The sequence below is a fragment of the Ictalurus furcatus genome, chromosome 21 (assembly GCF_023375685.1).
Source record: "Ictalurus furcatus strain D&B chromosome 21, Billie_1.0, whole genome shotgun sequence".
NCBI lineage: Eukaryota > Metazoa > Chordata > Actinopteri > Siluriformes > Ictaluridae > Ictalurus > Ictalurus furcatus.
In genome coordinates, this window is record NC_071275.1 from 19,346,515 (window position 1) to 19,361,647 (window position 15,133).

At 43.0% G+C, this 15,133-nt stretch overlaps 1 protein-coding gene across 1 annotated transcript in view; it reads right to left on the reverse strand.

The window, feature by feature from the left end:
• Positions 1 to 14,540, reverse strand: part of LOC128624752 (testis-expressed protein 264 homolog) — a 37,381-nt gene extending 22,841 nt beyond the window's left edge. Inside the window, exons 1-2 of the mRNA XM_053652465.1 lie at positions 13,237 to 14,540; positions 6,462 to 6,683 (exon numbers count right to left, since the gene is read on the reverse strand). Of these exons, the coding sequence (XP_053508440.1) occupies positions 6,462 to 6,683; positions 13,237 to 13,497 (483 nt within the window). The 5' untranslated portion in view covers positions 13,498 to 14,540. The remainder of the gene's footprint in view (positions 1 to 6,461; positions 6,684 to 13,236) is intronic.
• Positions 14,541 to 15,133: the final 593 nt, after the last annotated feature.

Consider the following 15,133-nt stretch of genomic DNA (forward strand, 5'->3'; position numbering starts at 1 on the left):
AACAGTGATCCGAGCCTCCAGCCTCCGTGTGAATGCCACCGCCTACCCTGACTGATGACACGAGGAAGACGGAGGGATGGCGAGAGAGAGAGAGAGAGAGACAGAGAGATGGAGGGAGGGATGAAAAGAGAGAGAGAGAAAGAGAGAGAGGCGAATCAATCATCGCTGTCATTGTTTCACTTCCTGCCAAACCTGCTGCCGTCTAAATCCATCAATATTTCACAAATTCTGACAGCTGCATGTTTGGGGAATTGCAAAATATGGCATCACACTGTTATGATCCCTTTAATACTCAACAAGTTTGTTTTCTCTTTCTGGTTAGATGCAAATGAGTTATTAATAATCCTGACGTTTCTGGAGATTAAGTCTAGCCCTTGAGCCTGAAAGGGTTTTCCTTCGGAGAATTTCCCTCGGCTCCGATTTAATTCTGTTTTTATAAGTTCAGGGTTTACCGTTTAATCCAGATAGTGTTTACTAGACGTCTGGACGTACTAGACTTCAGATTGGACGCCGCTGAGGTGAATAATATATCAGATCTATCTCTGGATCCATACAAAGGCATGAGTGCACACAAGCTGCTCAGAAATTCAGCCTGCGCTCTGCTCGTACGGCACATGTTCTTCCCAGCGTAATGACAAACTGCTAATTATCCAAGAAAGCAAGTGAAAGCGAGCAAAAAAAAAAAAAAACAGCTTAGGGGAAGAGGAAAAAAAACCCCGTGTGAGACCAGGTTGTCAATACACACGGCACTGCAGGGGGTTCGCTATCTGACAGTCTGACAGCTATAGGTGAGTCACAAGTAATGATTCAAACAGCGTGGAAATGTGTATTACTGTGTTTGACTTGACAGCGTCTTGTCGAGAATGCCAGTTATAGGTAACTTATCGGGCTGTACATTAGCGCAGATTAAATGTTTTAACCAACTGCACAGATATTTGGACAGTTTGTCCCCCCACCATCCATCTGAGGACACGTGAAGCCTAGGCAACTGTATCTTTTCCGAACTGCCGCTCATGCTGTGTCACAGGGCAGCGTAACAAACTCATAGGAAAGCAGTATGTGCCATCTTACGCATACGTAAGCTCAAAGAAACCCACGATTGGCAAACGTTGCTGTGATTGACAGGTGAGAGTGAGTATGCCCCTCCCACCCATTTTTGGCTCCTGGACACGGATGGCTGTGGCATTGTCGGGCCTCAACTTGCGATCTCCCTGCAGTTTGCTTGGGAGCAAACAATTTGTTTTTTAGTCTCCAATTCCAGCTCCAGACAAGAAACTTTTAGGCTGCAAATTTGTGACCATGAATACAACGAAGTTGAGGTCTGGATAAATGAGCACTGATGTTACAGTTAAGGAGTTAACTGTTGAAATCATGGATAATAGAGGTCAACCGATTACTGGATTTTACCGATTACGATAAATAAGTACTTGCCGATAATCAATTAATCAACCGATAATTTTAAAAATTGATATTGAATGAAAACATAACGCTCAAATTTAGTCAAATTTAGCTGAATTTCATTGCAAAAATAAACAGTACTGACTGTACCATGAAAATGTACTGTGTTTTTGTAATTAAATAAATATGAACACCAATATATGTTAACTATTACTAAATATTAAAGTAAATAAAAGTTATGCATCCAAACTGAACCAAAAAGTAACGCTCCAAATAACAAATAAAAATAGAGACATCCAAAATTAATTAAAAAAAAAAAAACAACACTTCAAATAACACAACAAAATTTAACAGCGGTACTTTTTATTTCGCCTCTAGAGGCCGCTCTCCTAGTGTATAACGAAAGCCGACCCTTCTCAGCAACCGGGATTTTTGCCGATAACCGCTAGTTCCAGCGATCGGTTATCGGTGCAGATTAATCTGCATCACCTATCGATCAGTCGACCTCTAATGGATAATGGACTTCGCATCATTAGCTAGATTAACCTACTTGTCGTCTCGAACAGTCACGATTAACTAGATAAGTTAATTTAGTTAGTGTTAGCGCTCAAAGTTATAATGGGCTAAACCTGTGCGTGACGCTCCTCTGTTCATTTCTAAGGCTAGATAGCGCTTAGGTGGTTTAGCGTTATTGTGAAATAAATTAGATTCGGGAAACTTTGGGGTCAACTTTTCAAAATGTTGACTCCAAGGAACTGGAAAATTGCCTACAAGAACAATTAGCCCATGACACAACTTGGAGGTTAACTTTCTTATGCTGATCGCTGTTAACTTGATCGGTTTGTTAGCTCTCGATAGCTATAACTATTAACAACCTAATATAAAATAAATTTAGCTACATCAGTTTCTGCTAGCCAGTTAGCCTTATGATAAAAAAATGTTTTTAACGACTATAAAAGATACTGTAGCTACGGCTGACTTGTGTTCTATATTAACTTTGTTATCCGGGGAAAATGTGGATGCTGCTAGTAATATTAGCTAGCTATCTTGAGCTATGGTCAATCTGTGACAAAATATAGGTGCAGGTGTTTAGTTTTCTGTTATTTTCACAACACTAATACTGAAGAGCGAGAAGTGGAGTATAAATTTATGCTAGCTACATCCGTGACATTATCACAGAATATGAAGTAAAAAGCAGATTGGGTTGTCTTGTTGTAATAATTAATACGCTGACGAATACATTAATTAGCAGCGCACTCTATATACGAGGTCTGTTTTTATTTGAAATGTTTACATCGCTTTGCCTGGAAACTCTTTCCTGAAAACTCTTATATCTTCGAAATGAAATTATGTGCGCTGAACACTCGCGCGTTCGTCTTCCATTTATTCTTAGCACTAACAAACAGTTCTGCCACAGAATTACAGCGTGGCATCCCTAGACAGCAAAGACGCTGAGGGAATGATCACATTCCGGGTAAGTATTGCATTTTCCTTATTCTGGGGGGAAAACAAACTGGAGCTTCTCGGATACAAACGGCGGCAGACGCTCCACGGCCCACGCACATCTCTCCCGCCGTGTGGCATTAACGGTCTATTAGCATCAGGAGGCTTTTGATAGGCAGCCAGCAGGAAGGTTAGTTTCATGTTGTTGTCATCTTTTGCCGATAATCTACAGCCGAGATCCAGCGATCACGCCGAAATGTCACCGTGACATTTGGGGGGGAAAAGATATTCTCTCCTCGTCCAAAACAAAGTCCAGACCGACCAACACCGATCATGCACTCGCTGGACGAGAGACGGAGAGAGGGAGAGAGAGATGATGGACGCACCAAGACTGCAGAAGAATGCTGAGAAGAGCAGAAAACTGTTTTTTATTCATCTTCTCTCTGACAGAAGTGATGGGCCCTTTTTTTTCCCCGAGCCGGGACGCACAGGCTGTTAGTACACCGCCGGCGGGCATTACCGCTAAACAAAACAAAATCTGAATCCGTTCAGAATGTCTACAGGTACAGGTGCAACAACACACGCAACATGTCCAGGTTGACAGATGTTCCTTCACCATCACAAGTAACAATGGTCAAACAGTGCATGCTATTCATATATATATATATCCATAGCAGGGTGAAAAAACAATATGAAGCGAGTGCAAAAGTTTGCACCCCCCCTTCTCTGATCTTTTGCCTTTATAATTGCTTGCATCCTTATATATATATATATATATATATATATATATATATATTATATATATATAAGAATGTACCGAACAGCTTTGTAATGTTCATCGTCTACACATATCTTCCTGACATGTCTCAAGTTTATTTGTCTCCTTTGAGAATAAACGACGAGAAAGTAGTTACACGCCGCCTTCTTCAGGTCAGGTCTACATACAGTCGACATTACAGACGATACAGGTCAGTTTCGCAGCACTCGGGGACGTGTGGTTCAGTCCAGTATTGACACTTATAAATCAGTTCAGTCGACACTGGTTTGAGCTTGGTGAATGAATCGCTTCACCTTTCTAACCAGTCTTACATTCTGTCGTTTTTATTACAAAATATAACGAGGACACGGAAATATCATGACGGTATCAGCAGAACTTTTCGTTGAGCGTAGTTATGTTGCGGTTCAGACGCTTAACATGACTGTTTTTTAGTAAAAGGAAAGCTAGGGATAGCTATTTGTTCCTGATGCGTATGGAAAAAAAATAAATAAATAATGCTAAGATTTTCATAGTTTAATTTCCTACATTATTTTGCCACACAAAAGACCGTTCCGTTTTCTATCCCTGTATTCTGTCCTCAACATATGGGGGGGGTGATAAAACCCACATGAAGACTTATAACGATCGAAAATAAAAGTTAGACTTTATGGACGGAGAAGATGAGAACACCGGTGATGGAAGAGTGGGGCAAAACCGCCGTAAAAAGGTCGGCACCAGAGACCGTCAGCACTTTATCACGTACATATAATGCTATTTCTGTGCTCACACACGTTATGGATGATCTTTCTGGAACAGGATCTCCAGTATGGAGTTAGAATCCTATGGCAGTTATGTGTAGCCATGGCAACAGAGGGGTGGAGAAAGTCCCGGGGGACCGATCGTCCGCTTCACACCACGAGTCCCTATCAAACAACTCTCTCAGTTTACGTGTGCTTATACACACACACACAAACAAACAAACAAGAACCATTATGTACATAGACAACATCAGTTATCAGTAGTTAGCTATGGGTTTTAAAATGCCGGGTAAAATGGTTTGTTATTCTACTCTGAAGCAGGAACTAAAGTGGTTCCAGGAACTAAAATCAGCCCTGGTTACTTTGGTGCAACCTTGACTAAAGATCCTGCCTTATTACTCATGCTCACTCTTGTGTAAAGACTAATTAGTTTGCCACGTATGGAGCCATTTATCAAATGTGCACATGTCCGGTCTCGTGTTTCATCCACATTTAGCCTGGCTGTTAGTTTTCTATTAAAATAAATACCAGTGCTCCATGAGAAAGAACCCTGAACTCCACAACGGCAGGTCCAAGTGTCTGGTTCTGTGATATTAGAACGGCTGAAATCAGAAGCCGTGCACGACCCTACCCTTTTGCTTTTTTTACGGGTGAAAGGTTCGATGAGCGAGCTAAACGAAATCTGTTCGTCCGACGTAAACTGCCACTCAAGGATGGCCGTGAAAAGGTCGTCCCTGAGACAGCTGTGCTCAGAAAGCGCCAGATCGGAGAAATCTCCCCATTACGATTCCCCGCGAGTCTTTTACGTGTCGGGATGTCGGCCTTTGAAAGGATTAATTCGCCTTCGAACTCACAACCTGACTTTCACAAAAAAATACAGCACTCAATTAACATTTGCAGGCTAACTGAAGGGCTACTGGCTTTCACGTCCAATTAGATGGATCTGTATTTTGTTTACATTTCAAGTGCGACATCCAGATCAGTTGAGGACTGAAGTGGATTTATACAGCGAGGAAAAACACTGGGTCGGTTTAGGGCGAGATCTCGTGCCTACAGAGCATGAGGAATCCTAAATGGATTATTATTATTTTTTTTTTTTTTTAGATTTAACTACCTTTCAGCATGACACCTGCGCAGGAAGCAATTTCATACTGTTTTCAATTGGAGTGGAATCTGATGTGGACTCATCCAACCCAGACGGCAAGGCAGCGGCGAGTAACAGCGGCCCGATGACCAAGCATCATATCTCTCATCCACACACATACAAAACGCCATGGTTCTGGCGTAACGTTTCTTCAGCAGTGATCCTGATTGAAATTCCGGATCCATCTCCAGCAGGGATGTTTTAATTAAAGGAGGTGATTTGAATCGGATTCCTGGTGGACTGCGTTAAGTCTGTTAACATTACGGATGCGTAGGGCGACATATATATCCACTAACCTCAGGAGTAATTAGACGCGAGTCCATATCAATTGAGTGAAAACACCATAGCACTTTATTGTAGGTTAACATATACACACACAAACTCTGATTCTGATTCTTATTCCTGATACTTTTGGCTGAATACACAGGGTTTGTCCAGCAGACTGCGTAAATACAGATCTCCTTGCTCACACGAGGATAAAGAAACTCTTGCTTTCCAGTGGTGATATGTTTGCTCACCTTCCTCTCCATAGCCTCTATTCTCATCTCAGCAGCAAGCATGAGATGGACGTAGGAACGTAGAAGGCGAGAACTCGGTTTAGATCAGCCCGGTCATCATACGCCCAAGTAATTATGGACATATCAAACATGTCTAGAGAATCCCTACTCTGGTAAATGTATTGAAACCCACACCATCAAGCTTTTTTTTTTTTGGAAGGTTAACACTGGTGAAGGTGACTTCACCGACTGACATTTGAAAGTTTTCATCTTTACATATTCTACAGGAAATCCCTGAGTGCGAAGAGATTTTCCATGACCTCAGGTTCGATCTCGATCCATCGCTTCTACTCTCCGACGTAGCCGCAAAAACGTGAACTCTTAACCTCTCTTGCAGTAGGTTCCGTACGCTTCCGTCTCAAGTGAGTGACAGCGGGTGAAAATTGTAATATGGCTGAGCTTACCTTAATATAGCAGTCGAGCTGTGGGTAAACTCGGCGTACTCCCAGGATGATGGAGAGTCGGGTTCTGTAGGGGAAGCAAGACGAGACCACGTGGGTGACCTCGGGGAACGTGAAGATATGAAAGCCAAACTTCTCGTAGAGCTCCTGGAGTTCTGCGCTGGGTTTCTGATCGCCCTCGCTCAAGATACTGCCCACGGCACAGCGACACTTCGGACCAGGCACCTGGGAAATACGTATGTAAAGTCATTGAGAGAGCGCTGGTTAAAGTAGTAAATTACCTAATGCTGGTCTCCCAACAGGGTTTCCTTGCGTGTACAGCTTATGCTGCTGTAGATCACAATGTTCTTATAGACTAGAAAGATCTGTTGGAGTTGAGGGAACGGATCTTTCCTGGGCTCAGGTCTTATCCTATTGACAGTTTATCAGCGTTAATGCTGATGTACATACGAAGGAAAAGTTCCAGGCTGACTGTTTTTCCCTTGTACTGTATATGCTGCCTTTGTGTACAACATGTTATTAGCTTCCACAGTGATGTTACTGAAAGACAGATGTACATCTCATGCTGATCTCCCAGGGTACCTGTTACCTTCTGGCTCTCTTTTTCAGTTATACTGCCATGGCTAGACCTTCTACTTCCACTCTAATCACAACGTGCCATTTTTCCAATTGTACCTAACCACCTGTTCACTGCTAATATCTGAGGAGATGCTGTTATATGGTTCCTTCTTCTCTCAGGATTAGACTGATTGATCCTGACTGCTCTACTTCCACTTGTGTTGTTCCTGCTACTTCGTCTCTGAGCTGTCTACACTTATGATTATCCTTCTTGCTGGTGTACATAATCTCACCTGGATACCTATCCAACATCTGCTATGGCTATGACTCACCTTCCTGCCGAGGCGATGCAGTAGAAAATTAACTATTACAATTCTGTATATTACTGAATACCGAAGTGATTTATAAATATCGCCATCCCCAGAAAAGGACGGGTTATCCTTTTAAGGTTTCAGGAAGTTTTTCCTCGCCTCAGGCTTGATCATTAGGGATCTAAATCTACATGCAGATTTTCAAATGAGTACCGGTATGTTGTGTACAAAGACAAGACTTAATAAATATACACCAAAAAAAAATTTCAGGACTGAATCAAATGCTAATTTTGTACGAGCGCAGACAAAACACAGTATGAGCAGTCTGCATCTTTGTTAAGCTAAGAAAACCACACAATTCCTAAGGATCACTTTCATTTCTATATATTTACCCACAAATACATTCTTTTCACAAATGTGATATTTCTACACTTGAGACGATTCGAGTTCCACCTAAAAATCCACCATTTTTAGCTCATCTTCATTCATTCATTCATTCAGGAATAACTTTTTCCCAACACATTATTAGGCCAAATCATAAATGCCATCACAGTCATTATATACGATCACTACGTAGGGTAAATTTGCAGTACACTCTATTTTTAATCGAAAGTGATTTTCTAATTCAGCCACAGCAAAAGAGTGACTGCGACTACTGGTGTGCATTTTCACTTTAAGAACATTTTCTTGTTTATTAGTTGTTTTTACTAATTTAATTAATTTAATTTATTTTATTTAATTGCCAGTTTGATACATAATTTTTGTTTTTTTAAATGTGAAAACCAAGTGTGTCCATAATGACCGTGCACATTTCCCACATCAAGAGAAGGGTCATTTGGCCAAAAAGTGTAAGAAATGTTTTTGATAGACTTATTTTATACAGTAGGAATATTCTAATAAAAGTATCACTTTTTGCCGTTGAATGTTAAAGTTGCACCAAGATAACAAGAGAAAATCTGCCTTTTGTGTTTTTCTCCATTTTCCTGTCTATTATTATTAGGTGTAAAGGAACAGGCAGGTGCACTGACCATGACCTTTCAACCAAACCTTCAGCAAAACTTTCAAATCAGTGGTGCCACGAACCCGTCGCTTCACCCGAGCTCTACGCCTCCAGGCAGCAATTAGCGAAGCCTTTCCTACGATCTTGAAGAAGCCCTTACAGAGTCCTTGTCAGGTATAAACACGCTCTCCTTCTCACTTACGTCCTCTCAGTACCCAGCTGGGGGCTAAAACAAAAATCCTTCATGTCCACAGACACACACACACACACACACACATGCACACGCGCGTGCACAAACACGGGATGAGTCACCAAGAGAAAAGTGTCCTAATGAGGACCAGACGCTCCATCGGAAAGCAGCATGGAGAGGAAAATGAAATGAATCAAAACACAAGCAGGATTTAATAAAGAAATGTAGCAGGCACAGGTGGCACTGTGTGTGTGTGTGTGTGTGTGTGTGTGTGTGTGTGTGTGTGTGTGTGTATGTGTGTGTGTGTGTGTGTGTGTGTGGTGGGGAGGACAAACTGATGATATTTCACATCTCTAATTGCTGAGAGTATGCCGGCTTCGGACAGATGCCCAGCTGCCATCTTCAGAGAGGGAGAAAGATTACGCGCTGAAGGAGGACACACACACACACACACACACACACACACACACACACACACACACTCACTTAAAGGATGCCCTGGGGAGTGAGTGTGGTGTGTAACCACTGTAGCAGGAAGTAGGAGGAGGAAAAGGGAGGGATGCAGGAGACCAGTCTGGGTCGTTTCTCTTTCATCACTGTAAATGATGAATGTGAGCTGAAGAAAATCAAGTAGAGATGTCATGTTTTAAACCTGACGGATCGTGCCCGGTCACCGAGCAGCCATTTGTCTCACTGCGACTCCCCGATGAGTCCAACACGATGTCCCGGCTCATAAGTGACAGTATTAGAGACGACAGGTGTAACGCAATACCACTTCCTGTATCTGTTTGGTGCTCCAAATATCTGTAGGTGTAGCCTGAACACCAAAGTTTTTTATTTATTGATTTTTTTTTTTTTTTAATTATACATGAATCCCAAACTCTGGAAGAAACCCAGATGTAGAAATGTCAGCATGGTGTGCGAATTCTGGCCCTGGGAGTTCCTCAACCTCAGCTACATCACTCCAGTTCATAATTGGTCTCAAGTTGAGATACAGCTTTTTTTTGTTTGTTTGTTTGTTTTTAAAGACTAGAGGTGACTTGCGCATCAGAGACTTATTTAGGTTTTTACTTTCATGTAGAAACGGCACCGATCTGATACCCAGTCTCAGTATTGGGAGCGATACGAGCAAAAAAAAAAAAAAAAAAAAGAAAACATTTTGTGATTGTTGCAGCCAAAAATACTTGATTTTGCTGCGGATTTTTTCAAAATTTGTCATTCAACTTTTTAGGAAACTACTCGAATTGGTGAAATTGCATTAAAAAAATTGCTCTTCCAAATACTGCGGAGTTAGCTAGATTTTAGGGGGGGGGGGTTGGGGGTAATGAACTTTGCGTAGGCAACGGACGAGTACTGCAATTCTGCGTGAAAACCATGCACCTGTCAAGACTGTCTACGCTGCGTGTTACATCCACTCGTACATCCCCTGCCTGTGGGGATTAAAGGGCAGTATGTTACGAGGACAGTACATGAGGTCTGACTATATAAATTGTTCAGTGCATCGAACCAATTAAATCCAACTTCACGGAATTCCACGCTGAAGCTGCGGACAGCTGCAGAACTCCAGACTGCACTCGTACCGGCAGCAGCTACACCTGTCCTGCTTTCTTTTTTTTCCCGCTCCACTTCCTTGCAGTGAGTCAGACAGCAGGCCACACCGACGTAGCATCCTGCTGCGCTTGTCCTCCTCATCTTTGATTGACTGACAGAGTGTAGCAATTAGCAGACACGGTACTAGAGCGAGCGGGCCACACTGGAGAGAAGGAGAGATACGGTGAACCTTATGATGCAGACCCTTCGTTTTCATTCACACGAGTTAAGCGTCGGGGCTTTTCAATGTCAGAACAGTCACGGTGAGAGAAAACTGTACGGTTTCACACTTTCACTCTCTTCAAGAAACGAGAACGTCGCCCTGATTTTTCTCACCCACGAGAACCATCTCGAGGTCCGCGATTGTCCTCCTTCTCCGCCGTATTATTGCGCTTAATGAAGAGAAGTGCCTAAGGACAGACTTCTGTTTTTTTGTGCTTTTCCTCCCCCCCTCCCTCTCTCTCTCTCTCTCTCTCTCTCTCTCTCTCCTCCAGGCCCTTAGATCCGCTCTTTTGAGGCTTCTGACCTTGAGGTTGGCAGTGGTGCTCCAAGCCCCTCCACTAACGAGCTGCGATCATTAGACCAATTAGCCGATGCTGGATTAAGACTTCGCTGTATCTGTGTGCAGAAACAGTTTGGGCCATTCGTTAATTGGAGGCCTGGGAAAAAAAAAAACAACCAGAGAGACCGGCAGTGACAAAAAGCCTTTCAGCACAGGAGCTGTCATTCCAACTCACACTGCATTCCAGCTGGGATTTCTGCTGAGATGAGATGGACACATTAGCGCCATGGTAACAGCACCGGCCAATGGACGAGGACATGGATATGGACAGGACGTGGAGAGGAACAATGAGGAAAAACTAAGAGGCGAGCTCACACAAAACGTAGCACAGATCTCCGATACCAACCTTCAACCTGTAGCTGCTATGAGAAATCTCTCATCGCTGCGCCATTGAAATTACACAGCAATAATCCACAATGCACGCGGCCGGATTTATGATCTTTAAAGGTGTGGCTTGGAATTGTTTAAAAGTGTTTCTACGCATTGAACACTCTTTGGTTAGTTTCTAAATCCTTGTTATCGATTTGGAATTCAGCCACGTCCCCTGCACAGACACAGCTCATCGGTCCATATCGGTCCTCCTATGGTATACGTTCACGTTGTTTATAAGAAGATTCAAAAGAAACGGCCCACTCTTGCGATATTAACATCGTCTAGAGTCTGGGAGCGCAAAACTATGCGTGCCAACATTCTCTCTGAAGATTTTCCACATTCGGTGTCACAATATATCGTATAATCTTGACTATGATCTTTTTTTTTTTATCCCCCATGATTGTGTTAATTTATTCACAACCCTTTCTTTTTGTTACAGACATAAGGCACGTGACAATTAATATGAACCAATCTAATACAGAATTCATAGAGCCTACCTCTGATTTGACCACTTTTCCATTTCGTAAGTCTAAAAGTTAACAAACACACGGCTCTGTTCAGTTCCGTCCCACGCTACTTTATTTCGAATCTCATGTCACGTCCATATCGTTGTGTTATTGTGCGTCCCTTCCTGCGTGGGTGTGTATATGGTGAGTACATTCAGGCACAGACACAAATATCACATCATTTATCCCAGTTAGAAAGAGCAAATGATGTGTAAATACGGCCAAACTATATCAGATACGATAATTTCCTCCCTGTTATCTGAATAAATCACACACAGCAATAATCCTCCCACGTACATGCCAAAGAGATCGTTACTCTGGTATTAATGTATCAACAGCTCCACATAGTGGTGTCGGATACAGATACACACACACACACACACACACACGCACAGGTTTCTAGCTATGCCTACTATCTGACCCTGACCTTAACCTCTAACCTAAAAGGAAATATTTAGACACTTTTAGTTTTTCTTCTGTGCACATTTAGGGCTTTTTGATCCTCACAAAGAGCTAAAAACATACTTGCTACCTTCACGCACTCATCCTCCAACAATATTGCTGAAACATAGAGTAATGATTATATAATACTGACACTCTGATAGAACAGTGAATAGCGATGGTTAGAAAGGGAAATCTATCCTGCTTTCTTTCCAGCTTCCGGAGAGCAGAGGGGTTTAATCCGGATTCTGCCCACTCCCAAAGGAAATTCTGACTAATCCCGCCAGCTGCCGTAGTTATTGTATTTGTGTGTACCTGCCCATGATTATTTCTAAAGAATTGAATTTCTCCAAAATAGAAAATCAGTTCACTCGATATGCTCCCGTGTTAATCATCACGGCCGTTCGTTATCCCATATCTGTCCTCCCAAGCCCAATGCTTTTTTTTTTGTTGTTGTTTTATTTGTAGCAGGGCCAATGCACACCTTTTAATGGAGGGAAGACTGATCAGCTCGATCACTGACGCAAGCCGTAAAGTTCTGCAGAAACTGGTGAAAACAGTCCAGCTCACCACAGAGGGCCGTCCATACGGGTATTATCAGAAACCACGCGCCGCAGTCAAAATCTAAAGAACAGTATCAAGGGCATCAAGTCCTAAATTTCTAAGGTAAAGAACAGTCATTCATTCGTTCGTTCGTCAGGGTCACGGTGGATCTGGAGGATCTTTGGAACGCCGGGCGTGAGGTGGGAATAAATTGTGGGTGAGGCACCAGTCCATTGTAGGGTATCACACATACACACACATTCAACCCACATGGAGGAGGAGAAGAAGAAGAAGTCTAGGTATCCCAGTTTGTTAGCGTCAGAATGCAGGGACGGTCGTGATACAGCGCCGCCGGAGCAGACAGTATTAAGGGCCTTGCTCAAGGGCCCAACAGTGGTAGATTGGCGGTGTTGCGGCTTGAACTCCGACCTCCTGGACAGTAACCTAGAGCTTTAACAATTGAGCCACCACCGCCCATGGACGCACGAAGAACATGCACAGAACTTCCACACTTACACTAACCTGAGCTCAGGATCGAACCCGAGACCCTGGAGCTGTGAGGTGGCAATGCTGCCCTGCCTTGCACCGCCCTGCATCACAATGTCTCCCCCATCCGAGTACACGAAGAGCTGAATAAAGTGTGTTAGAGCAGGAAACACAGGATTAAGAGACACACTGATCAGTCTGTTATTAAAAATCTCCCACCTTCTTTGGATCATCATAGAAGACACCGACAGTGGGCAGCTCAGGTGCAATTCTGCAGCTCTCCTCAAACAGCAGCCCGGACTCTTTATAAGGACCTTCTCTGTATTTATACGCTACAGTGATGCTCTTCACAGGAGAGGAGCCCGTGCTGATGTGGATCTCCGTCAGCAGGCCGGAATACACCACATACACCGAGATGGTTAAGAGCAGGAGAGCCAGCGAGAAGAACCCAATGACACCCCAGGACAGGAAATCCGACATTTCAGCCCGATCTTCACAGCTGAAGGAGGAATCACTGTATGAGATGGATGCTTACTGACTGCAAAATTGCTCTAGATGAGCTTAAGAGCGCTGACGATTACACTGAATAACATCTGAGATGTACTTCCGGGTTGGAATATTTTTAAAAAGTTGTTGCCTAGCAACACGGACAGCGTTTGTAAAATCACGACTACGTGATGATGACGATTCCCCCCCAGCGTCCTGGTTGCTGCTGAGCTTTACTTCCCTAAACACACGCGGACGCGCAGGCTCAATCCCAAAAGCATCCTTCGCTGTTCATGTAGGGCACTACGTAGTGACGTAGTGACGTAGAAGCCATTGTTTCATGCGACACCTATATAGGGAGCGTGGTGACATTCGGAATTCGGCCCTTGTAACGGTCTTCCCGGACGAACCATTATAAAACAGGGTGCAGTGAGAATTATTGTGCTATATAGTCGTAATATATTATTACATTCCTGTGTAAATCTCACGACAGGATTATGAATATTTAAATACAAGTGATTTAGTCATGGTTTGGGGAAAATAGTGAGTGTCGCGGGTGAGTGACTTTTTTGGTTCAGTCCGTTTCTAAGACGAGTCATTCAAGCCGATCGATGCTGCGTACGGGAAACGCATACTACTGTTTCATTCTTATGCGTCCGTGATTACGCAGAGTTTAGTCACCACGCAAAAAAAAAAAAAAAAAAAAAAGTATTTAAACAGTAAACACTATTGCACCTCAGGCACCACTCGTGTAACTTTAATTAACCTTAAGAATACTATTTTAGGTACACTATATGCACTTTTTAAGGTAAAAATTGGGCATGAAAGGTGCAAAAGATTGTAGCACTTGAGGTTACTAACGCAATGACCAGGAAAAACATTTTTACATTCCGAGACTGGACACCGTGTTTGTGTCCAAACCATGCACATTAACACAGTGTACACTGTGTGGCCAAAAGTATGTGGACACCTGACCATATTTGCCCATTCCAAAACCGTGCACATTAACACAGAGTTGGTCCTCCCTTTGTGTTATAATAAGCTCCACTCTTCTGGGAAGGATTTCCACTAGATTTTGGGGATCTGTGATCAGTCAGCCAGAAGAGCATTAGTGAGGTCGGGTACTGATGTTTGGTGAGGAGGTCTGGAGAGCAGTCGGCGTTCCAGTTCATCCTGGCAGGGTTGAGGTCAGGGCTCAGTGCAGGACGCTCGAGTTCTTCGACTCTAGCCTCGGCACACCATGTTATCACATATTTGTGCAAAGGTGCATTGTCATGCTGGAACAGGTTTGAGTGCTTGAGTTCCAGTGAAGGGAAATCCTAAAGCTACAGCATACAAAGACATGTGTGAGTGTTTCCAACACACATGTGGCAAGAGTTTGGGGAAGAATCACACATGGGTGTGATGGTCATGTATCCACAAACTAAACTAAACTGGACAGTTCCTTGCCACTGGAGTGGTACCCTTGAGTGTTTATGTTTTGTACCTTCGGTCAGTATTTTTTACCTGGAATGATGTTTTCTACCTTTAATGTATTACTCTAAAAGCTAATGAGCTATTACAATACTGCATAATATGTAAATAATCCAGTACAAGCTAAGACATTTTGGGCATTGGCCAGACAGACAGG